Source organism: Lycorma delicatula, chromosome 7 (genome assembly GCF_047948215.1).
Source record: "Lycorma delicatula isolate Av1 chromosome 7, ASM4794821v1, whole genome shotgun sequence".
Lineage (NCBI taxonomy): Eukaryota > Metazoa > Arthropoda > Insecta > Hemiptera > Fulgoridae > Lycorma > Lycorma delicatula.
In genome coordinates, this window is record NC_134461.1 from 95,366,213 (window position 1) to 95,391,321 (window position 25,109).

A 25,109-nucleotide genomic window follows, 5' to 3' on the forward strand; every position below is an offset into this window, starting at 1 on the left:
CGTACAGTGTACTTTAAATTTCCATCAATTTTTTCCTATGGCATATTAAGGACTGAAACTATGTGAAAAACTTACATTTTAATACGGTACAGGTTAAAAGTGAAAATTCAAAACTCTGTCACTCAATTTTGGCAATTGAATGAGCTAACTCAAAAAATGCACCTAAAATTTAAACAAAAATCATAACCCAGCTGGAAAACTTGCTCTGGCCTTGTTTTCAAGAAGAATGTTGAAGATCATACTGTTACAATTTTGTTACGAAATATTAACCATGAAAAAATTTTTTTTTTTGTTTTGTAAAATATAAACTTTGACAATGATTCCCCAATTCAAAATCAATATAAACTTCATACTCAGATTCAGCACTCTTGAAAACATAAATTAAGATTGAAATTAGTGATTAGAATAATGCTGATCAGTTTTTGATGTTACTAAACGACTTTTTGAGGGTGTTCCACTCCCCTAAAAAGTGATTTATGCTAATGGAGGAGATAAATTGAATGTAAAGCAGATCATAAAGATGTTCAATGTAGGTAAAACTCAAGTGTATGAGATTTTAAAGAAAATGGAAATTTTGAAGAGGTGGGAAAACTCCACTAATGAAAAAATAAATAGAAATTAAGAAAACTGTAAACCAAGATATTAATGACATAGTGTGGGAGTAGTTGTTAATACCACAGTGAAAAATCACAGTATACTGGATCCTACGTTAAGGTAGTTGAAAAACAACTAAGAATTTAAAGCAATTAATGGATGTGGAGAGTTTCTGAAAAAGATATCAGAAAGCTTATAACAAACTTTTTGGTGAATCAAGTTTTATGTAAATATTAAAACCACTGATAAATGGACTACTAAACTACCTTCCATAATTGAATATCAACCTGAAAACATTGGAAATTGTGTTGAGATGCAACTATTTTTCCATGCATTATAGAATAAATCGTGTTTGAAAGGTGAAATATTTGGGACGAAAATTGCAAAGATGAATTATTTTTTTTAACCTAAGGAAGCTGCAAAAAGGCATGGATACAACACAGATCATAGAAGAATGGTTAACTAGCATTTCATGGCTGAAAAGGCAAAACCTACATGTTTTACTTTTTTTGATAATGAAACATGCCACCCTCTGACTTCCTTGATTCCCTCAACACCTCAAGTGTTTCTCAACCAATGGACCATGGCATCATTCAAAATGTTAGTACATTAGTATAAATTATTAATGCAATCTTTGAGAATTTTATAAAAGGCCAGACAGGGATGAGGGAGTGGAGGTGGAAGAGGAATATGGCATTGAACTGGAAGAACGTAGGCTTGACTTATCACTGATATGCTAGTGGTTTCTCAGGCTACAGTATTTATGGAAAGTTGAGCAGCCAAGAAACAATGTGTGTAGAAAACCCTCCTCGACTGTTGGAAAAAAACCTGTACATAGTATCTTATCTATTCATTGTTAAGTTTTGCATCCATTAATTCATAGCAGAAATAAATACAGTAATAAGCTATGTACAGCATTTTTCATTACATGCCTGTTTGTGGTTATTTCTTTAGTACCTTTAACTGGAAACCCACAAATTTTTACAAGTTTCATTCAATCTGCTAAAGACAGGTTAATAAGATTTATTAATAATTTTTGTATTCAAAACATTTTTTCCTAAAGATACTTTAAAAAAACCAGTCAAAATAGAGTAAGATGCAAATGATATATTATAGAAACAACAAATTAAGTAATCACACTTCTCTCAATGTAAATATACTATATAATCTCATTAAGCATAGCATGTAGCATATACGCTACGTTTAATACATACACAATACTTTACAATGTATATACATAATATTATTTATCAATATATTTAAAAACCGTTAAGTCAAATGTCAAAAAAGTACTACTAATTTATAATCTACATATAATTATTATGATCATGTTTCTTAAATTACAAAAATCAACAAATTTCCATTATGTGGCACTATCATAAACTCAAACAATAATAGGATTTTTCATACTTCATACACCAGAAATGCATGTCTGATCAGAAAACACTTGCATGTAAACTTGTGATAACTACTTCTTCCTTCTTTTCCTTCTTCCCTCTTACCAGTGCAATAAATATGTTACGCCAGTATTTGTTAAAGTGCTATACACTAAAGTATTAATTTTTTTTACAATGAATACATCATTCATTAGCTCAGATTTAAAATCACACTATCAGTTTACTAAGAACTTTTAGGAAGCAAGGGATTAACTTTAACTCACTGATCCTGTACAAGAATGGTTCAAGATGTAACCAATGATCTACTTTCCTTGGAAAATTACTGAGCACTGGAACAATGCATTGTAGCAGGAACTACTCTGAAAAATAGTCTATTAGTCACTTCGTTACACTAGATAAATTATAGATGAGAAATTCTTGTTTGTATTTGAACCCTCTGCATAATAAAATAAACCTTTTCCCTAATTAATTATTTATATTATTAATATGTTTAAAATAAATTATTATAATTATATATCAATAAAATTATCATTGTAATAGCAATATTTCAAATAGATTAAAACCATAAAAATCTGAATAAAATTAAAAATAAATAAATAAATAAAATTCCAAGAACAGTATAAAAGTTTACATATGTTTAACATTTATTGTCTAATATCATCAAACAAAATCTTTTTTAAGGGCAATAGGCCCAATAATAATAATAATTCTATTAACTCTACTTCAAACATTTAAACAATAAATACCGTAAATAACAATCTTATTAAATAAAGCTGCTAAAAAGTTTAGTTTATTTAAACAATTAAATACTTTTTCAGTAATTACATTTCATTTTATTCAAATCTTCTTAATTATCTAAAGCGATGTGGAAAAGCTGGCAATTACATTCAAAATTACAATAAACATTAAATAATGCTTGTGGTGATTTTACAGCAGAAGCATAAAACACACTCTTATTTTGCACTGTACTTGTAATATATTGCATTTATTAAGAATTTCATGTAATTAAGCCCTTTGCGCGCGCGCACGCGCACGCGTGTGTGTGTGTGTGTGTGTGTGTGTGTGTGTGTGTACTGGTTTTTGGTAAAATAATTTGTCATTAACTATCTTGATAAAAATTACCCTTGATGAAATAATTTATCATCTATTTTTTTTTTGCTGAAAAGTGCCATTGATGAAATAATTATTACGAATTGACCTGTTTTATTCTGTTTTTTGACAAGTTACTGCAATGTTCATGAGTCTAGTTCCATTTTTACACAAAATTTAACAGTGAAATGCTAGTAGCATATTGGTTCTCTATTCTATACGTCTTGTTTTGAATTTTTCTGGACAGTTGTTACTATGCATTTGTTTTTTTTTGTAGTTTTGTATGTTGCGTTTATGTTATTCTTTGTTATTTATTATTTTCTTTTATTGTTTTCATAATTATTTTTTGCGTAATTTTCAGTCATATTTTTATTTCCAACTGTTTGTGTCTGTGGATGTGACTGTATGTAAATAACAAATAATGGAGTTAATTATGACTCCATTATTTGTAAAACTACTAGTGTTTTACAATATTATTGATATCACAATTATGGATTGTAAGTGATATTTATTAGTACAACATGGCCTGTTCATAAATTGTAAATGATAGTAATATACAACTGAACTTTTAAATAGTTTTGCCAAAAGCAATTCAGATAGTAACAAGCATGATAAACAGGATTTTTACAGCCTCCTGTTCAGATAAGTAAAAGACCTCAAATATCTGTTGCAAAAAAAAGACACTTGGGCTTAGAATGGCTTGCTTATGACGTTACCATAAAGCTTTGCAACACTCAAATATTTACTGGTACTCCAGAAATAAACTTCTCTATTGATGACCCTAACAATGTATACTCTTTATTCAGGTAATTTTTTTACTGATGAATTAGTTGATATTCTAGTGAAGCAGACTAATCTTTATGCTGAAAATTTCTTAAAAAATAAAATACTGAAACAGTTTTAAAGGTTTCTCCTTTGGAAAATGACTGATAAAAATGAGATGATTTTGTTTCTAGCCATTTATATACTATCAGGAATTATTTAGAAGCCACAAATTGAAATTTATTATACAAACAAGCCCCCCTTTTTACTATTCCTGGATTTTGAAAAATTTTATCCCATAAAGTCAAACTTCTGTCACATTTTATTGATGATGATAATACTGAATCTCCAAAAAATAAAGCCGATTATTGACTACCTTGTTAACAGATTCAGAAACGTATATACACCTGAAAAAACTTAACGCTTGATGAAAGTTTATTGCTGTGGAAAAGTAGGCTTAACTTCATTGTTTATTAGAATAAAATGGGCATGTTTTGGCATATTATATTTTAGTCAGAAACTGGTTATATATATTTATAACTTGATGTAAGTTATATGTAAGTGTATACACAGAAATTGTAAAAAAAAAGGTACTGTAGGTACTGTCAGAAAATACAAGCATGGTATTACAAAAGATATACAGCAAAAAAAAAAAAAATTAAATAAAAATGAAATTCATGCAGTGTGATAAGGAGGGTAAAATGATATTGGTGAACTGGGAAGAAAAAACATGTCTTATGTTTGACAATTAAACACGAATTAGATTAGTACAGAAAGGAATAGCCAATGATTCCAAATGTCATCAATGATCATAATGTTTTTACGGGTGGAGCTAATTGAGTTGATCAAATACTGAACACATATCCACTTAAAAGTAAAAGACAAAAGAGTGTGGTATAAAAAGTAATTCTGCCACCTTTTAAATATATTCAATGCTCATGTTTTACATAAGAAAAGTGTTGGCAAGTACACTCCAATTCAGAGAAGCCCTTATTGAGTAAATAGTTGAAATTTATTTTAAAGTCATTCCCAAAAAAGGTAAGCCTCTGTAGAAGATGATCCTCTCGGACTATGTGAACATTTGCAGTCATATATTCCAGCTAAACCAGATACAGAAAAAAGCTACATTCAACAGTAAGATGTGTTTGTTATTACAAACAATATAAGAAAGGAATTGCAATAATATTGCTGTAAATGTGATGCTGGTCTTTGTGTTGCCCCTTGTTTTAATCATTCCACACTAAGACTGAATACAAAAATATTTCTTGAACATTTTCATATTTCTTAAAACAATAAAATTAATTAAAAAAAAAAAAAATTATAGCTAGTTTTAAACTGAAATACAGTAACAGCTCTGAGAATTTGCAAATGTGAATGTGTTGTTATTGTGTGATCTTGAACTCGGATTGCCAATTTGTAAATATTTATGCACTATTTACATAAAAAAATGTATAAGTAGTTTTTAGTGTAAAGTATTCTTGTGTATCATATATGTTTTTTTTTTATTGTGAAAAAAAATATACATAGAAGATGTATATTCAGATCCTTCAGTCATTATCATGTCAAGCAAGTTCATTGTACTATTTTTATTTACATTGCATGATAAGAAAAGTACATAAACAGGTCCTTAAATTAGTTTTTTGTCATATTTTGTTTGATAAATTTAAATATTTAAAAAATAGGCCAAATGCCAAAGTTTTAGTGAAAACAAAAGGGCAAAATATAATTTTCTGCTGAAATAAACAACTGTGACTGTTAATGGGACATCTTAAGAATGCAATCGCTTCTTTTTTTAAATTTACTGCCTTTATTTTCAAATCAAATGGAACTTTAAATAACTATAAATTATGCAATATACCATCCTAAATTATAATTTCAACTGATTTTCAAACACTTTAGATAATTTAGTAATGATCATAAATATAGATTGAAAATTAAAAAAAAAATAAAACCAATACAATAGCATCACTTCACGCCTTGTTAAAAATAAATTATTAAATACATACAAAAACTAACAACTTATTGTAAAAGAAAGAAAAGTTCAATTAGTTATTTTTCATGTAGAATACTTAATTAAGAATGCATCACCTCTAGAATAAGATCAAGGCTTGGAAAGAGATTATTTAACATATCAGCCACACAGAATCTACTGTACATGTCACAATAAATTAAACCAGGAAAACAAAGATTATTTGTTTTGAACTAAGAGTTAATGAGCTTGGCAAGCTTAATTATTTAAGTGTGATTATTATAAGGAAAATATTATTACTAATTTATCAAACAGAAAGCTGAAATTAGGTTTAGAACCTCACCATAAATCCACTTCACAATTAAAACTAATTATTGAATAATAGTTTCAACAAAACATCACTGGCAAAATTATACTAACAGTCATATAACTAGAAACTGATAAGTGGCAACAAACTACTGACAGGTTCCTCATTAGTTTTTAATTCATCTATTTTAAAATCTTGTGAATTCTACTTCAGATAAATCTACAATCATAATAAACACTTAATAAATTATTTTTATCATCTTTCAGTACATATTACAAATTTATAAAATATACAATTTTTTAATAAAATGAAGATTCAAATAGAAATAAAAATTTATAAATTATTCTTTTCCTGCTGGCAATCATCATGAAATCGCCACTATTCATCAGAGTACAAGATTTTACATTAAAGAATGTTTATTTTTAATTTTTTTTTATAATAAATGTAAACGCATCACTCCAAAAAAAAAGGTTTAAAACATAATTATAAAATTTGGCTACACTTTTAAGTGCATTACAATAATTAACACGACACTTAAAATAAAAATTTTCTACATTTTACACTTCCACACTGACATAAAACTTTTCTGTTCATATTACTTAACTGACTACTGTTACAGTCTACTGAAGAATCATTTGAATCTGAAGACAATGTCTGACATAAATAATCGAAAGTGATTTCCTCCCCAGAATTAATATCTCTGCAAGCAAACATAGCCAATTTTGGTAGGTTAGGATCCAAACAGTTTACCCAAACCGCAAATACTTCTAAATTGGGATCACATGAATGATTAATGAAATGTGAAACATTACCTAGAACAGCGGCATCTACTGTATAAGGGAACTGATCTTTATCATTAAAATCCAAATCAAATAGATAAGTTCGACCTTGTTGATCATAATCTTTTCCACGTTTTTCAGCTTCTTCAGAGGTGATTACTTCCCCCACATACACAGTGATGAACGTACCTTTTTTAACCTTTTCTAATGTTTTCACACCCCACCCACATCCATTACTGGTTTTAAAAATACTCAGTCTAATGTTTCTACCCAACTGAGCAACTCTGTTCTTACAATCTGAGCTACAATTGCACCGTTTATTACACTCATAAATTGGAGTTCCCACAGGGACTTTAACTCTTTTATAACGATCGTAAGCAAACAAGCCACCAGAAGATCGACCGCAACAATTTTGTTTTGTTTGGTTACACTGGGATTGGCAACTGCAACCAAAAGGTGGATCATCCGGTATTTCAACTTTCTCACCGGGTATGTAATCATTGATGTACATAAAATTTTGGGGTGGGCCTTCTAAGTCAAAGTTATTTTCTACTTTTAATGGTGCGTTATCTTGTGAGACAGTATTCATTTCATCTTCCCAATCCTTTAAGGCATTTAACTGATCTTTTCTTCTGTCTAGCAATGTAATTATTTTTAAATCATTACTGACTTTTCTGATGATTTCAGGATCTCTTGTAAATGGAGGACATTCTGCTAATCTCTTTAAAAACATTTCAGTTTCTTTCTTATTAATATCTTTTGGCAATTTTAGCCAACCATTTTTGTCTCTAAATTTTTTTAATAATATTTCTTCTTCTTCTGCTGTCAATTCACTCAATTCATCTCGTAATCTTTCTAATTCTTCTTCACCACCAGCATTATTACCAGTGTTATCATGTGAACGCTCAAAAAATTTACAAAGAAGTCTGGTGCAACCTACCAAATTTTCATACGGTTCCCAAGTGTTGTGCTGGCTAGCCCAACCTTTCCATTTAACTAAATACATCGGTTTATTATTTATATTCTTATAATCCAATATCTTTTCTACCTCATATACATCTTCTTCACCATCACTTTTCTTCTTTCTGAATTTTTTTTTTGGCAGTACATCATGAACAAGGTCCTTTCTTATACACCTTTTATTACCGGATTTAAAACGCTGACTTGTATTACTAAACCCATTCACACGGACAGTGGCATTCCACTGACGATTAGAATGATCACTACTGCTTTTTCTTACCAGCCCGACACTTTTCCCCACACTTGCTGTCATCTGTTGCTTCATGTCGCCTGCTTTCATTGGTGCCATCTCAGCAATCTTCATCACTGCATCACCTGATTCTGTAAATGGGAAAAGTGCCGGGTTGATGATTGATTTTTTTTTATAAAACAATTAAAGATTATAAAAATTCAAATGTTACAGAAATTTCAAATGTTATAGTTACGTAAAGAATAAAATCATCAAATATTACTTTTTATACAGTTAACTATAATGTAAACCACCATTATTACAATTTTTAGGAGATAGTGAATGTTTCATAACTTAACAGGCAAACTTCCGGAATAACTTACATAATATTATTAATGAGCAACTAAGTTCAAAATGTATTAGGATACTATTAACAATATAGAATTTTTCATACAATTGGAGACAACAGCTGCATGGAAATAGAAAAAATAAGAGAAATTAATTTTACTTAACTCACTGACATAGTTTTTCACATATACAGAGTGTTCAAATTAACAGGTTCAGCGCCAAGGATGCATATGTAGCCCTTGCCATCCAGTCATCCTACTACCTGGCAACGCAACATGTGCATCTGATGAAATAATATTTTTCCATGCTGTCCTGTTTCACTGGCATTTCAGTTGTGCTGTTTGTTTCTTAGAAGCATGTTGTATGAAATATAAATTTAATTAGTTAATGCTTGGATTCGATTTTTTTATTACAGTGTCCATTATGTTCGATGATGTAATTACTGGACCATTCTGACCGAAAAGACAACGTTTAGACGATAAACAAATTTTGTCAGACTTAGAATTGAAATGTATTTTAACTAATGAAAGCAATGATAAAGACTAACATTGATAGTGACAGTGAAAATGCAATAAGAATTACTGACACTGAAACCCCTGGTGATAATAGTATTGACAGTGTTCAAAACAAGAAATTATTTTTACCAATGATAATCTGATTATAAACAACGAACCAGACAACAGAATTAACATTGACCAATAACACAAATAACTTGACAATAAATCCTATACCAGCTCCAGTTACTCCCCAACCAATATTACATGGATGTCTCAGTTAACAGGTTTGAAAAATATCCTGTTTATTGGAAATCCTGGTATACTTGTTCCTACACCAAATGAAGGTAAACCTAATTTTCATAATAGCTGATGATTTCTTCTTACTCTTTTGGTGGAAACAAATAATTTAAAAACAAAAATTTTTTCTCCTCACTCGTAAATTTCACTGTGGAAACCGCTAGAAAGGAGTGAGTTCCAAATATTTTTAGGACTTATTCAGCACATGGGAAATATTAAACAGATTGAAAGATTACTAGTTGACTCATCGCTTGTATAAAATACCTTGTTTTCACAAATTTATAGGAAGAAATAAATTTATGATAATTTAGATGTCTTCATTTCTGTCAAAATCAACCAAAGAAACAACTTGTAATAACCGTTTGTACAAAATTAGACCCTTACTAGAACTGATCAATAAAAAAATGAATAACTTGCACTATCTAAACTTTGCATTGATAAGTCAGTAGTTTTGTGGTGTGGTCATTTGATATTTCAGCAATACATCAAAAATAAAAAACATAAATACGGTATAAAGTTGTCTGCTAACTGAACCTAATGGAGCAATTTTAAGAGTAAAAGTGTATACCAGAGTATACGGATAATTTTTATAACTCCTATCATTTATCAAAAATGTTATTAGAACTTGAAATGTACACTGTATAATAACAGAAAGGACTATCCTGAAAAAGTTTCTAAAGCAAAATTGAGGACTGGTCAATATTCAGAAGGAATAGGAATAAGAAAGTGCTGAGATTAAAGAGAAGTTATGTATATACCTACTGAACATGAAAGCAAGCATTTGGAAGTAGTCAACAGGAGGAGGCAGCCATAAAGAAAAGCCAGAGCCTATTGCTGAGTATAATAAATATATGTTCAGTATTGATCAATTAGACCAAATGCTCTCTTTATTACGTGATAGCTAGAAAAACCATTCTTTGGTATAAGAAGCTTGCATTTAATATTATTGAAATGATGCTATTCAACACATATAAACTTATTGTAAAACAATAAAAACAAAAATACCTTTCCATGATTTTAGATTAGCCAGAATAGAAGAATTGTTACCACAAAATGTTTCACAGGAAGAAAAACAACCATGTCCATCAGTAATGGGAAATCATTTAATGGGTAAATGTGAAGCTAGTGAGCAGGTTGCTCTCCTAAAAAAACTTGCCTATGTGCTCAAAATAATAAAAGAAAGAATAAAATGTACTGCAGCAAGACATGTCCTGATACTCTTGGATTGTTTTGAACTTTTTCATATATAAATACTATATTTGATACTATTTATGTATGAATGGTAATATTTATGTATGAATAAATCATTTTTTTAACTGCATTATTATTATATTATTTCTTATCAATAATTTGCTTGAAAAAGTAGCTGTATTTTTAGTTTTGATTTACAAGCAGTATAAATAATTTTTTATAGTCTTGCTGAAGATAAACAGTAAAAACTTTGTAATTTATTTAAATTTTCTTGTTTTAAATATTAGTAAACATTGGAATTGTTTCTGTTATGATAGAGACGTACAAGTGATTTGCAAACATTTAAATTATGATTGTAGTTATAATTCTAGTGATAGTAGTAATAATTCTTTGACATGTATTTTGTAATATTCTATTTTGATTTAATTTTAAAAGTCATAGACTGATTTTTTTTTTAATCATTGGTTTATATCACTGTTATCATATTCACGTTTACCTGTAATTATTTATTTCATTATAATGTTTCTTATGTTATTTGTACATACATCAATGTTGTTCATACTTAGTATTTGTTGTTTATTATTTAGTTTAAGAACAATTACAGAGCTGTATTTTGATAAATTGTTTTTCTTTGATATAAAATATTCCTTTGCTTTGTTACGTCCATCGAACATTAACTGTGACATAATTAGAGCAGTATTGTAACAAAAAAGTAATAGGCAGAATAAGCAACAGCCAGCAACAACAGCTGTCCACCAAATATGCGCTCATCAGTACTTCAGTATTACATCTCGTCTTATCAGACCACTGGCACCATATATACGTCATTTTCAGTTTATCTCTACAATAACTTTTTTTTTATTCTAATTTGTCTATAGTGCATAAAAATACTTTTTTAATGCCAATAAATCTAAAAAGCAAATGAAAATTAATGGGTTTTTTGAATGGTCAGGTCATTCAAGGCAATGAACATGTTAAAAGAGGCATATTTTTGTTAAAATGCATGTATTGGCGTGATATGAGGTAAAATAATGTAGGAAATGTTGGAGCTGGAGTAGGAAGGGCTGTTTATTTCCTGCACATCTGAGTTGCCAGACTCTGTTGAGCACTGGCTTTTAAATAAGGTAGCACATAATCATGATGTTTGTTAAAATGCGGTTAATTGTTGAATGTGTATTAATGATGGAAACTTATTTAGAGAAGAAATTTCATGTTGTGTGTTGGTGAAAATTCAGGGAGAAATTTAAAAAGTTAGCACTGGTGAAAAGTATTATTCAGAAGTTATTTAACGTTAGCTAGTGGTTGTCACAAATTGGTTATTTAACTGATTTTCAAAGTCAAAGATTCTGAGGTTCAAATCCTAGTATAAAAACTTAGTTGCTTTAATTTGGATTTCAATATTAGATAGTGATTACAGGTTTCTTTGGTGGTTGGGATTCAATTAACCAGACGTCTAGGGAATGATCAACCTTGTGTCTGTACAAGACTATACTTCATACATATTATCCTCATCTCATTGGGCTGTGGGGGGGTTTGCTTATTGTTCATTAGTATTCATTAGCGTTCATTAGTATGTAGATTGCAATGTACATGTTAGGAAAACAGATAAGAAGTTAATTAGAAAGTTTAATGAAACTAAACCAGTTTCATTCCTAGGGCAGAAATGCGCCCAATACAGGTCAGTACAGTTTTAATGTCACAAGTCGTACAGAAGATTAAAGTAGTAGTTACAATCTCATAAATATTTGCAGAGACCAAGTCGAGAAAAGAAAATTTTACTAGGTTCAGACCACACTGCAGTGAGAAGAATGCTAAAATATTATCTGTATAGAATGCAGGTTTTCCCATAAGCTAATACTGACTTTGCTAAAGAGGTTCATAACTACTGTCAATGATTCAAGAACTTCATTAGAGGTAAAACTAGCATTTTAAATCAAGTATTTTTCACAGATAAAGCAAGGTTTTACCTTGTTGAGTATGTTAATAGTCAGAACTACTGGACCTGGAGTACTGAAAAAGCTAACACATTTTCTTTGAATATCCCCTACACCTACAAAATATAGCCAGATGAAGCATGGTTTCAAGGCGACGAATAATAGGACCTTTGTTTTTTGAAAAAGCTGTGGATACTGCTGTCAATCAAGATAATATTCAGTAGTTCATAGCCTTACTGCAAGAGAATGAGTGTGACTGCTGGTTTCAACATAACAGAGCCACTTGTCATAGAGGTCACTCTGTTATGGAGATGCTACAGGATTTTTCAGTGGAAAAATCATTTCTAAAGTATTGTGGCCACCAAGATCTCCCAATCTGACTGGTCCAAACTTCTTTTTCAGGGGTTACTTACAAGAAATTGTTTATAGGAATAATCCAAACATTGATGATAAACATTATCGGTTTGGCAATAAAATATTATTTACAAACTAAACTAAGTGATGGGGTGGGTCCTCTTTAAGCTGAACATCCTGTACAAACACTCCTGCATTGGCACATGCTCATATACAAACTCTGAATCTAATTAATTGTCAAAAAATGTTAGAAATGCATACTATCAAAAAAAATATATATATAAATTATGCTGGTAAAATTAAGTTGTCTAAGCTTATTTATATACTCAATATACAAACAAGATTTTTTTTTTCTATAACATTTAACTAAACTAGTACTTATTACTTTTCAAAGCAGTTCTCACTAAATGTACTTGTTCCATCAATGAAGTTCCTTAAATAGTCTTAAAGAAAGAAATCTCACTAAAAATAAAATCCATTCAGTGAAATATTTGAATGAAGCAAACATCCAACTGAGTTAAATAAACAACACCGACACAAATATTTTTTGAAGGAAACAATATATTGACTTTATATTCGCTCAGAATAGACAGACAGTTGCAGTTTTACATTCAAGAGATAAATAATACTGGAAAATACATTCTTTCAAGCAGTAAAGAAATTAAGGTAAATAACACTCTTACAATTCCAGAATCCAGTAACCATTGTGCTGTTTTCCAAAAAGTTGTGTTTGCTTTTGTTAAAGAAAAATCTCAGTTTTTCCAGTATGTACTGAATTCAAGAGTAAAATGCCAGCAACAAGTCACAACGAAAATAAAAAAATTTTCATTTAAAAATGTGTTAAACATTAAACACAGCCACTAAATTTGTCAACACTTCAACTTCAGTTGACAAATTTACAACGGTTTTAAATAACTGACCTGAATAATCGTATCGATCATCAACATGTTTCTACAGGTAACAGGCACTCTTGGACACTAGACATGAGGCTCATTAATGAGATATTTTTATTCATGACATAATTTTTTTGCTATCATACACTTTTGCCCAGTGAAAACATTCACTTTCTACTCTATTTGAAGTGAAATAAATTTTTGAAGCTTTCAGCCCTTTGTTTCAGAGAAAAATTAGAATTCTTTCTTAAACACTGTATACAGACTGATAAAATAAGAGAGCTTGTATCAGCATGACATAAGTTTAACAGAAGATATACTATGGTAAGAGGAAATAAAATTATAATAATGAAATTAAATTATTAAAAATAATTTTATATATATACATATATACATACATACATAATACACACACTTTGTTTTCATTATTTTATTAATATAAAATAATAATACATTAAATAGCTTTTAATATGTTTTATTAGTTAATTTCTCAAACATGGTACCGCTGATATGTTAAATAAATAAATAAAACAACTGATATAATCTACCTTACCAGCATCTTGATACGTTCTCTAGATCTTTCGGCTTACTTGGAAGCCATCATCAGCAGTTAAAATTAATGCATTAAAGTGAAAGTGATGCATTCCAAGTAAGCCAAAAAGCCTAGAGAACGTATCAATGTGTTGGTAAGATGGATTATATTAATTGTTTATTTATTTTTTATTAGCTGGTAAAAGATTGTCATTAGCAACTGATCAATTTCATAAGTATTTAAATCACCTGTCACCACTAACAACCTTTATCAGCCAAAACTAAGTTACAATAAAACAGAAAAGAAAACAATGATACTTACAATGAAACTTACATGAAAAAGTTACAAAAAATATTTATATCAGCAAAGGCCTTATCATAAATGAGTAATATTTTTTATATAATGATTTATCTATATATCATATTTAGAAGTATATTCTAGTATATTTCTACAATACACTTCTGTATTCTAGAATATTAACAGATATATAACACAGGGTTCAAGGTATCTAACCACCACAAACAGTATTAATGAATAACTACTTAAGTGCTGATATTCATTCATAAGATGAATCAAAAGTACCAATATCGATTCTAAGCTTTTTAACTGATAACAGTTCCTGACAAAATAATTACTTTTTTATTTTGCAAGTTGGATGCTTGCCATATACTTTCTGACCTCTACTAACAGTTAAAGAAACAAGCTGATATCAAACTCACTGCAGAGATATTAGCTAATTTTGAACTAGTTCCATTTTTATAATGATTAAATTTTAATTTTTTCATGTTGCATTAGACTAACCATCATCTAGCCAAAACATCAGATTCATTACTTGAATCTGATGTTTTGGCTAGACAAATAACAGTGAAATTAAGAACTAGCCAGCAGAGCACATTCTCACTGGCATTAGGACTACTTCAAACAGAATTGAAATCTGACTGTAACTGAATGCCCAGAAGACTAATCTGCGGGCTAAATAGTCATCCATCAATTAACACAATATACCCTCCTTGTAGTACAATTACAGTTTGAAATATATCACTGCATGAGTGGCAAGAAAGGCAGTATGTATTATCTCGTAGTGCATGTCTGTGTTCTTTGTATGCAGTGTATGTAAAAAAGTAGATGATTAATGTGAATATAGTTGCAGATTGTACATAATGAGAAGAGACTTTAATGAAGAACCTCTGATTCAGTACTCTATACTCAGGAAATTAAACAATGCATAATAAATTAAAAACTTTTTGGAGGAGTAAATGATAAAATAAAGGAACATAGACATTTATCTATATACCTCATTTATAAATATCCCTCTTATATTTAGTTTGGGGAGGGGGTGGCAATAAGTAACAATTCAAAAAGCTATATGGTATTAATTACTGTGTATAGGAAAAAACAAACTCATAAGTATTTAATCATTTAGTTCATAATTTCTTTGATTGCATGTTTTTCCCCCTAATTTTTTTTTGCAATAAAAAAAAACATTTTATAATCTTTTACTAAAATCAGTTTTAAATTATTGTTTTATATTATTATTATTTGTATATTTAGTTAATGTAATTCCAACTACTGAAATGTTCTGGATTCAAGTGATAAATTCATAAGAGAATGGCAATTATTATTGTTTGACACACCCTAAAAATTCACTCCAATTTTTCTGAATTTCCTATAATTATAAATCAATTATTTTTAGTTTTAAGTTTTGTCCTTCATACTGAGTTAAAAAAAATTATGTAATATTTTATTGATTATTCTATTTCCATAATGTAAACTTTATCACAGAATAGTCAACATCATATATTGTCAGCAATTTATTATTTAAATAAATAAGAGATTAAATTACAAAATACCGGATACGTATCAAAACTAATGACAAAAAATAAATTGAAATTTGAAACTAAAACACTTCATTTTACTTGTCTCGTGCATCTTACTGACCATTGTGGCCTGTGATTATCTGAATATTAAATAAATATTCTTTATTTATTTATTAATAAAGAAAAAAAAAAAAATATATATATATATATATATATGTTCAGCTGGTAATAAGAATGAATTACGAGATCATTTGTTTACATTACAGATGTTTTTAACATAAACTGTTGCAGTTAAGAAAGTTCAGTTTTAACTAAATAAGTTTTTTTTTAAATTAGTCACAGACAAAGGTTTTTCAATTTCCATTAATATTGAAGAACTTTATAACAAATTGCTAAAGTATCAGAAATTCAATGGCAAATAGAATTTAATGTCAGAAGAAAACAATTGTTAAAAGTATAAATATAATGTAAATCATAACACCTCAAAAGGAAATATTAACTGTGAAATGATTTGTTAATTTAAAAAGGGTTATATCCATGATAAGAATAAAAATAGAATTTAAACTATTACTAAGCACACAGGAAATATTTCAGATATATAATAAAAAACAATGAAAACAAAGATGAATCAAATGAAAAAATGCATTACCTCTTTAATGAAAAAGCTAATTATATGATTTATTAATTAGATAGGTAACACAAAACAAAAGCTTACCCAATTTTATAGTGATGTTTCTTTCCAGTTCATTTTTAAATCGTACAGTTTGCACACCAGAAACAGCTTTCACTACGGTTGACTTCCCATGAGCTACATGTCCGATAGTTCCTAAAAGAAAAAATTGATTACTTAGTAATTCAATCATTATTAACACTTTGTAATGACTACTTCTGTGGTTTTTTACGAAGACCAACCCATTTTATTTGATTATCAGTGATAATTTTTAAAGTCCAACAGTTTAATAAAGTGCCAATTTGAGTTGGCAGAAATTAAAATATTGAAAAAGGTACATTATAACATCACAATGTCAATTCTACTCGAGAAATACTGCAGCAATATTTATCAATGCTTGTATGTGAGTTTAGAAGTATATATTTTATATCTGCATAGTATGTTTCCCACAGCACTTTGTTAAGGCTTTTTACAGAGCCCAAAATCTGTCAAAAGTCTGAAAAATCATTCATGAGTTCAAATTCCACTAGCTCAACCTTGTATGTTACAAGTTCAAATATATTGGTGTATCTTCTTCCATAATTGTGCTCAACAAAATTTCATACAACCTACCCGAGACCTTCACCAGAAAACATTTGGCCATTTCTTAGTAGACCCCTGAATTACTCACTGCTGGGCTTAAACTCATACAGCATGTTTTTTATAACAAGTAGTGAATAAACATTTAATATTACAAAAAAAAAAAATGAAAGTAGAAACATGATAAGCTAAACCATTGAATATAGCTAAACAATTAATTATAGATAACAATAAATAAATAAAGAAAAGTGAGATCAAGTAACGAAAAAGAGTGAGAAAAAATAAGCAGCATCACTATAATGTATTGACGAAAAGATCCTTCTCAGTGCCCAATCAACTTAGGATCAGATTAAAAAGCATTAAATTGAATCCATAAATGTCACAAAAGTTTTTCAAATAATCTCCTCATGTGCATTAGGCAGTTAACACACACCATTTAAATTATTTTGTCATATTTACCTTTAAACATAAAATCATTATGATAGGCAAGTAAACAGTACCGCAGCTAATTTTGACATACAATTTGACAAGGCCTTGTTAATGAAAAATATATGCTACAAGCTTTTTAAACTGTATCTTCTTACAATAATAAAATCCCATCTATTTTGTTTTTAGGCCAATTCTCACAAAGCATGAAAAAAGGGTTAAATTTTATTCTATTCAGTAATCTACAACTGATAAGATGCAATCAATTTAAAGAGAATGTATTGCATATAATAGTTCAACAGTAATCTATATTAATTCATAATAATTTATCATGAATATTCAATTACTTTAGATGGTTGATAACAATTACTAAACTGATTGCAATACTAATACTAAATTTTCAATGAAAATAATTAACTTAATGAATTTTTAATATTTCTTATTTTTAATTTACTACGCTTTCTCATTTTAACCAACTGGAAACCAGATAAATTAATAGTTATTGTAATCTTTCATTCTTGACTTAATAAATATTTTTTCTAAATTTATTTTAAAGATTTCTTAAATTTACTTCTATTTTAAACAAATAATTTTTACAAAATGTAAAAAACTAATAGTTATTGTGCAAATTGTTAACAGTTTTAAGAATTTATAAAAGATATCACTGATGATGGGCTTAGGCCTGAAAGTGTTTTGATGAAGTAAAAAAGATTAAAGGTTAAGTGTTTCGCTAATTCTGTGCTTTGCAGAGGCTGAAAGAATATTATATTGTATATATAGATATTTACATACAGAGGGGGAAAAATAAAATTAGACTAAAGTTTAGCCTAAATAAAGTTAATTATGAGTTAAATATTAAAAAATGTTTTAAATAAAGTAGTTCTAGTTTACCATACAGAAATATTAACTACCAAACAAAATATGAAATAAACATTTAAATTATTCAGTAAATTATAGTTATTTTTTTTTATATTTTAACACAAATAATAGCAATTAATGCAACAAGAGTGGACTCCATCTAAGAACTTTGGGCAAAAAAATATTATGGCGACGTTAATAATGAATGGGGATTTCCTTTGTTTAGAATCTGGAGAAAAATCATTTTCCAATTGAATCTTCCAGTAATATGTCTAAAAGTAATTAAGAGTAACTTATTTGAAGGGAAAAATCACTGTATTTACACATTTGTCCTCAAATTAATATGAAATTATTAGTTAACAGAAGGTTCCTTGCTACTGGTATGATCTACAGCAAATAAATAACACAGGTGCACGTATCAGAGAGCACTTAAGTTTTTGGTAGTATCAGACATAATAGTAACCGAATAAAATAAGGATATGAACACGTTAGAAATATCCCTAAGTATTGTTTCTTTGGCCGGTGGTAAAAGGATATTTCAATAATTAACTTATTCAGGGCTAGACTTCTATGATGGATGGTAGTCTTAAAAGATGTACCAAAACTTTTATGTTTTACTGTGCATTAATCCACTTCTTATAATTACACAATTTTTAATAAACTTGAGTATTAAATAACTGGTTATCTTTAATTGAGGAGGAAAAAATTAATACACTTGATAATTGGAGGTGGCATTTGTATTTCAGTATATATTGATGATTTATTTAACTTTCAAAACTACATTGGATATCGATAAAGAACCAGTAGAAACATTTTTGATTTGCCAATGCAAACTTTAACATTGAAATAAATAACATATAAAATAACAAAATTTATAGTTTTGATAACTTTATGAACTGATTAAATTCTTCAAAAACTTTTTCAGAGATCACTCCTATCTAAAAAAAATTGCTACGTTTCTGTAGTAACAAATAACGATATTAAGTCTTCTACTGAAAAAAATACTTACCACGGATTAACAGCCAATGTTTACACACTTGATTTTATTTAGTGTTAGTTTTTAACATTATTAGCTAGTATACCAGTATTAATTAAAAATCCATTTATGTCCATTAAAGAGATTGTAATGAAGGTAATTTATTTTTGATCCCTAAAAGAATAAGTCATTTCAGGGTTTGACAAAAAAACTGTCAATGAAAATTGTAAGGATTTTATTTGTTACAAATTTTTTTACCGCTTTTCCAGTTCAGGAAAATTATTGTAAAAATAAAAAGAACTACCCCAAATCAAACAAAAACGATGAAAAATTTCCACAATTATGGGGTATTCTACTGTAATTCAACAAATGATCAGTGCATCAATATTTTTGATTTGATGATATTTGGTATATGATAACTACCCACCTTGCAAGGCCGACAAATATTTTTTTTTATATTTAAAAAAATTTTTTTTGAGTAAGACTATTTTCTAACTCACCAACAAGTAACAACAGCTATTTTCGTCACTTTTTCCATGAGCTATAGCATTCTTACTTTATATCGTAGACTTATTTTTACATTCTGGCTTTGGTAAACATATAAAGCAATCACTAATGTACTTGTGTACTGATACTAACGTAAATGTTCCGTAAACATATAAAGCAATCACTAATGTACTTGTGTACTGATACTAACATAAATGTTTCTGATTCAGAGGTCGGTCGGACTTTCAGAATAAATTTCTGACTTGTTGGAACATAATTACAAAAGGTTCTTGTTTCTGGGACTGTTGTAATTACCTGATAATGAGAACTGTGAGGTATTCTTCAGTCTTGAACATCTTTATTAGAGCAGAAAATAAATGTTATATTTTTAATATTGTCTTTGTAATAATTGTACATTTCTGAAGGTTAACAATTTGATTGTTTTAACTGTCCTTTGAAGGTTTGTTTTAGTCACAGTCCTTTTTTACAGTTCCACCAATACAATCACAGGTCCTTTTCCATGGTATGAGGCAAAAAAAGCCATTCAGCTGCGATTTCAAAATCTTCTTAATGGTAGCACAAATATATGACATTTTTTTGTTTTTATACTGGACTGAGGAGCCATCAGAAAAATAACAAAATTGTTTAAATTGTGATAAGTGTTTTTACTTTATTTACAACTTGCTTTTGGAAGCCGACAACAAATGATGTAATATTGTGCTTAAAGTAGTTACTAATCACACAGTAGCTTTGGTTTTGTAATTTTCCTTCTTTTTTAAAATATATGAGAAATGGATGTACTGTGGCAAAAGTTTCTGACCAGTGATAAAATTGGACACTTCCTGTTACAAAAGGAAAATTTTTAAGAGAAGTCTCCAATTACAATACATTCACCCTCCAACAAGTTTTCCTTTTTAATATTGAGGAAATTAGCTAGCTTATTTCTTTGCAACAAAATGATGTCTTTTTAGATTATTTAAATTTTTATTAAGTTTATCTAAGTACTCCTGAAATGGAAGAATTTGAGTAGTTAGTTCACAATGGTAATCAGAAACCCACTGTTTGAAGATAATTTCAGAATCAAAATCTTCTCAGTTCTCTTGCAGTACTCTGAGCACTTCATTAGGTCCTGGACATTTTTCACACTGTGGCAGCATGCACATTTCATTTTCTATATCGCATACCATGGCTGAAATAAGAATTTTATAATAAAATTTCATTTTTAGAGCACACATGAGTTTTACATTTTGGTGGGTGACACACACACACAGAGTGAGTACCTGACCCACCAGCCAGAACACAAAATTTAGGTCTTAAGTCAGCAAATTTTGAAAAACCAATTTTTAAATGATGTTTTTCTTTGAAGGCTGTGTACAATTCTTTAAGTTACAATTCTGTGTACAATTCTTTTATTCTATAAGATAAGCCTCTTTTTAATACTTATTTTCTTCCCGTCACCTTGTCTTACAGACACAATCCTTCTTGCCTGGCATCATTTAGCTGTGCTCATCATTCTGGTAAAAATTTTAGACACATCTAATAGCTTTTTCATTGGATTTCTTTTTGCAGATTTGTGGCAAAATTTCACTTGTTTTAACTAATTGTTTGGATTGACAGGCTAAGTACTGACTAACACTAAACTCATTTTGAATGCTTCAGCTGCTTGGTAATAAACTTAAAACATTAATTTTTTCCTGGGTTGATGTAACAGTTTTCATTTTATCCTTTATTTTAATGATTAATTCTCCTAATTCCCTACCTAAATCAGCATAAGTTTGTGGTACCTAACTGCTTCGATAGAAATATTTAAATCAAAAGAATTGTTTAACTTTACTGGTAACTGACTCATCTAATTTTATAACTTTATTTTTAAAATTAGTTCCTTTGCGCTGCTCAATAATTTCTAAACCTTAATGGGGGAAATGCCAACTGCTGAACAAGCTTTATTCACAGACTCAACTACACATTCTATCTTGACATTCTGGTTTGCTTTCTGCATCATCTTGTAGCTGTTTAAGCATTTTGTACATAGCACTCTGCATGAAATTTATTTTAAATTTGGATTGCTTGTTGAAAGTGTCAAAGATATTTCTCCAAGAGATTTCTTAACCGGTTTAGTGTGACAGCTAAATGGATCAGAGCAACTTTTCCCATTAATATAAAAATATCTATCTAAGTATTTGGTTTTATGAAAAGTACAGATATTTTTTGTTACACTTCTTAAAGAATTTCTTCTTCTTAACCACTTATTCAAAGATCTTTCTTATCCACTTATTAAAGATATCAATGTTACTTGCAGTTCAGTAAACTCTAAAATATCATGCAATACTGAAGATCTATTGAAAGTCAATTTGTGATATACTGTTTCAGTGTGAATGCCAATTGAATACTCCATAATTCGTTTTTATAAAATGCAAGGGTTCTTACAATAATAATACAGTTAGTATAAATTATAAAACTACCAATTGCACCTCACTTTGTTTTATCCCAGTTTCTCTATAGCTAAAATAATTTTTTTTCTAATTAATAAAATTAAAAATAAAAGATATTGCATAAAAGAGATGTTCACTGCAAATAAAATTTCTTTATGAACAAGTGTAAATTACCTAACCACAGTATTAACACTAGCAACAATGCAACATATCACATTGAAATCAAAACAGTAACCGAGCCTTATACAATGTTTACATTCAGGATTACGCAAACATTCATGTCCATGCATGTCTATTCACTTTAGTGTTTAAACATGAGTTTGTATGTATGAGTCATAATTTAGTAACAAACTATCTATAATATAAGCTATTCATTATAGACATATCAAAATATTTTATATAGTAGTTCTTCATTATTATCTGAAAAAATACATGATTCAAAAATACAAAATTCAGCTCATGTGAATTTTTTGGATACATTGTTCAAGGTTAGAAGGAATAGTGTTTTTAAACGGTTTTGATAGCTTCATTACTCGTCAATCCCTTTAGCAACAAAATAAATTTTATATGGTTTTAAAGTAAATAAAAAGTACTTACTGCTGTAAAAATTTCAGATTTTTGCCACCTGTTCCACATGTGGTTTCTGGACCCCAAAAATGGGACATTTTCAAAATCTTATGATTTGGCAGGCATATTTTTTAATGAAGGACACTGTAACAGTCCAATTTTTATTGCATAACTACTACTTGTACCTAAGAGTTAAAAGGTAAAAAAACATATCTTCAATAAACATTACAAGATTTGGTTATGTAACAAAATGAATTTTGAGTACACCAAGATGAAGTTCCATCTTTACTCTTTCCAAAAAGTCCTTTTTGACCCTCTGTATGATGTAAAATAAGAATGCCACAGCTCATGGGAAAAGTGATGAAAATGACTGTATTTATCTGTTAAAGTTAGAAAATTGTCTATTACTCAAGAAAATATTTTTTTAAATAATGAAAAAATATTTTTTGGCCATACAAGCTGGGTAGTTATCATATACTAAATATCAAAATCAAAAATAGTGATGCAATAAAATTTTTGAAAATTTGTTAAATTAAAACGGAATACCCCTTATTTTAAAAATACAGGGTTATTTAAAAAAAAATAATGGAAGCAGCAGCAAAAAGTTCAGATTTTCAAAAACTTAATTTTAAATTAAAAAATAAAAATAACATAACAAAGTTATTAACAAAAAATGAATGATTTGAGTAAACGTAATAAAAAAAAAAATATATAATACATCTTGAATTATTATTAAATAAAATTGAGAGCCAGAGAAGCTACTTTACAAGTCATCTTAGCTAGAATTTCAATTAATGTTTATCAAACAGTAATGAATTAAAAATTATAACTCTTAAAAAACCTTTGCATTAAATGTATTTCTGAAAACAAACTGACCAATATTATAAAAAAATAACATTTCAGTAGGCCAGGATAAGGAAGTAATCAGATGTTGAAACAAGTTGTCATGAAAACAACTTTACATGAACTTAAAATAAGTATATTTCTCACTATATAAAATGTAAAGTTACTTTTAAAATATTAACAGTCATTTAATAAATAATTGCTGCCATTGGCTATACTCTTCTCATCTAAAATGTATGAGAGTATTGTTTATGCTGTAACTAATAAATTATTTTGAAGCAAATAAATTTTTTAGCAGAGATAAAGTATACATTTTGTAAACATAAATCAATTCAGCTTGAAACACTTCATCTGGTTACAGATACGGTCATCCATGGATGGGTCATTAGAAAATGACCCATGGGTAGAATCATTAGAAAATTAAAGAACTTATGCTTTAAGTTGTATATCTTTAACAGGTTTCAAAGGGTTAATGTAATTGATATCAATGTGATATAAAGTTACTTAATTTTAAATAAAAATTGAAAATATTATTACCGTTCAGATTTTATGATAAAAATTAAACAATATTTGGTGTTATCTAATTAATAATTTTATTAAATAAGTGAAAATAAAAATTGTGAAGTCGTTAAAAAACTGACATTTTAAGTACAAGTCCTAATCAGTTCCTTCTTGTTTGGGGCTTTTTTTTGAAGTAATTACTTCAATACATTGGCTCAATTTGGTGCAAAATTGTTCAAAAAAGCCAATTGAAAATTAGTTTCCTAAAAAAAAATTATGGGTACTATGATGCCCTTCTGTCCAATGGGGTCAAAACTTAAGCCAAAGCTGGGAGATATATAGCCAAATATTTATGCAAAATTACAACATTTTTGATGAAGTTTTTCATGTAGGAGTCAAAAAATGTTTAGAAATGATGTGAATTAAACATTCAATTGAATTTTTTAACATCACATTAGATAAATCTCAATTTTCAACCACCATTATATAAAAAAAATTAAAATGATGGCAACACCACCCCTCCCCTTTTTAGTTTTGTCCAAAGTTAATTGCCAATTCATAGTTTTTTCTATTTTCAAAAAAATTATGTTGAGCTAGCCCTATGATATTAATCAAAACACAGGCCAACATATGTACATTTTTTTTTTTGTTTTTTATTAAGAAAATCTTGAAATGCCAACTTTTGGCTGATTGCTACACTTCTCCTTTTCAGTAATGCTTTTACACCAGCAACAGAACTGTAGCTAGGAAAGCAAGTTGTAACAGCACCAAATAAATTTGCAGAAAATTTTACATTTTAAAACAAATAATAGCATTGATTTA

General features: G+C 28.7%; 1 protein-coding gene across 2 annotated transcripts in view; it reads right to left on the bottom strand.

Moving 5' to 3' along the window:
* LOC142328208 (eukaryotic translation initiation factor 2 subunit 3-like) overlaps positions 1 to 25,109 on the bottom strand; it is a 76,434-nt gene that overhangs the window by 43,788 nt on the left and 7,537 nt on the right. The window contains exons 3-4 of one of the 2 annotated variants that reach the window (XM_075371798.1): positions 16,665 to 16,775; positions 1,735 to 8,238 (exon numbers count right to left, since the gene is read on the bottom strand). In XM_075371798.1, the coding sequence (XP_075227913.1) occupies positions 6,653 to 8,238; positions 16,665 to 16,775 (1,697 nt within the window). In that variant the 3' untranslated portion in view covers positions 1,735 to 6,652. Of the gene's footprint in view, positions 1 to 1,734; positions 8,239 to 16,664; positions 16,776 to 25,109 lie in introns of those variants that run through there. The other variant, XM_075371799.1, reaches the window with a different exon arrangement.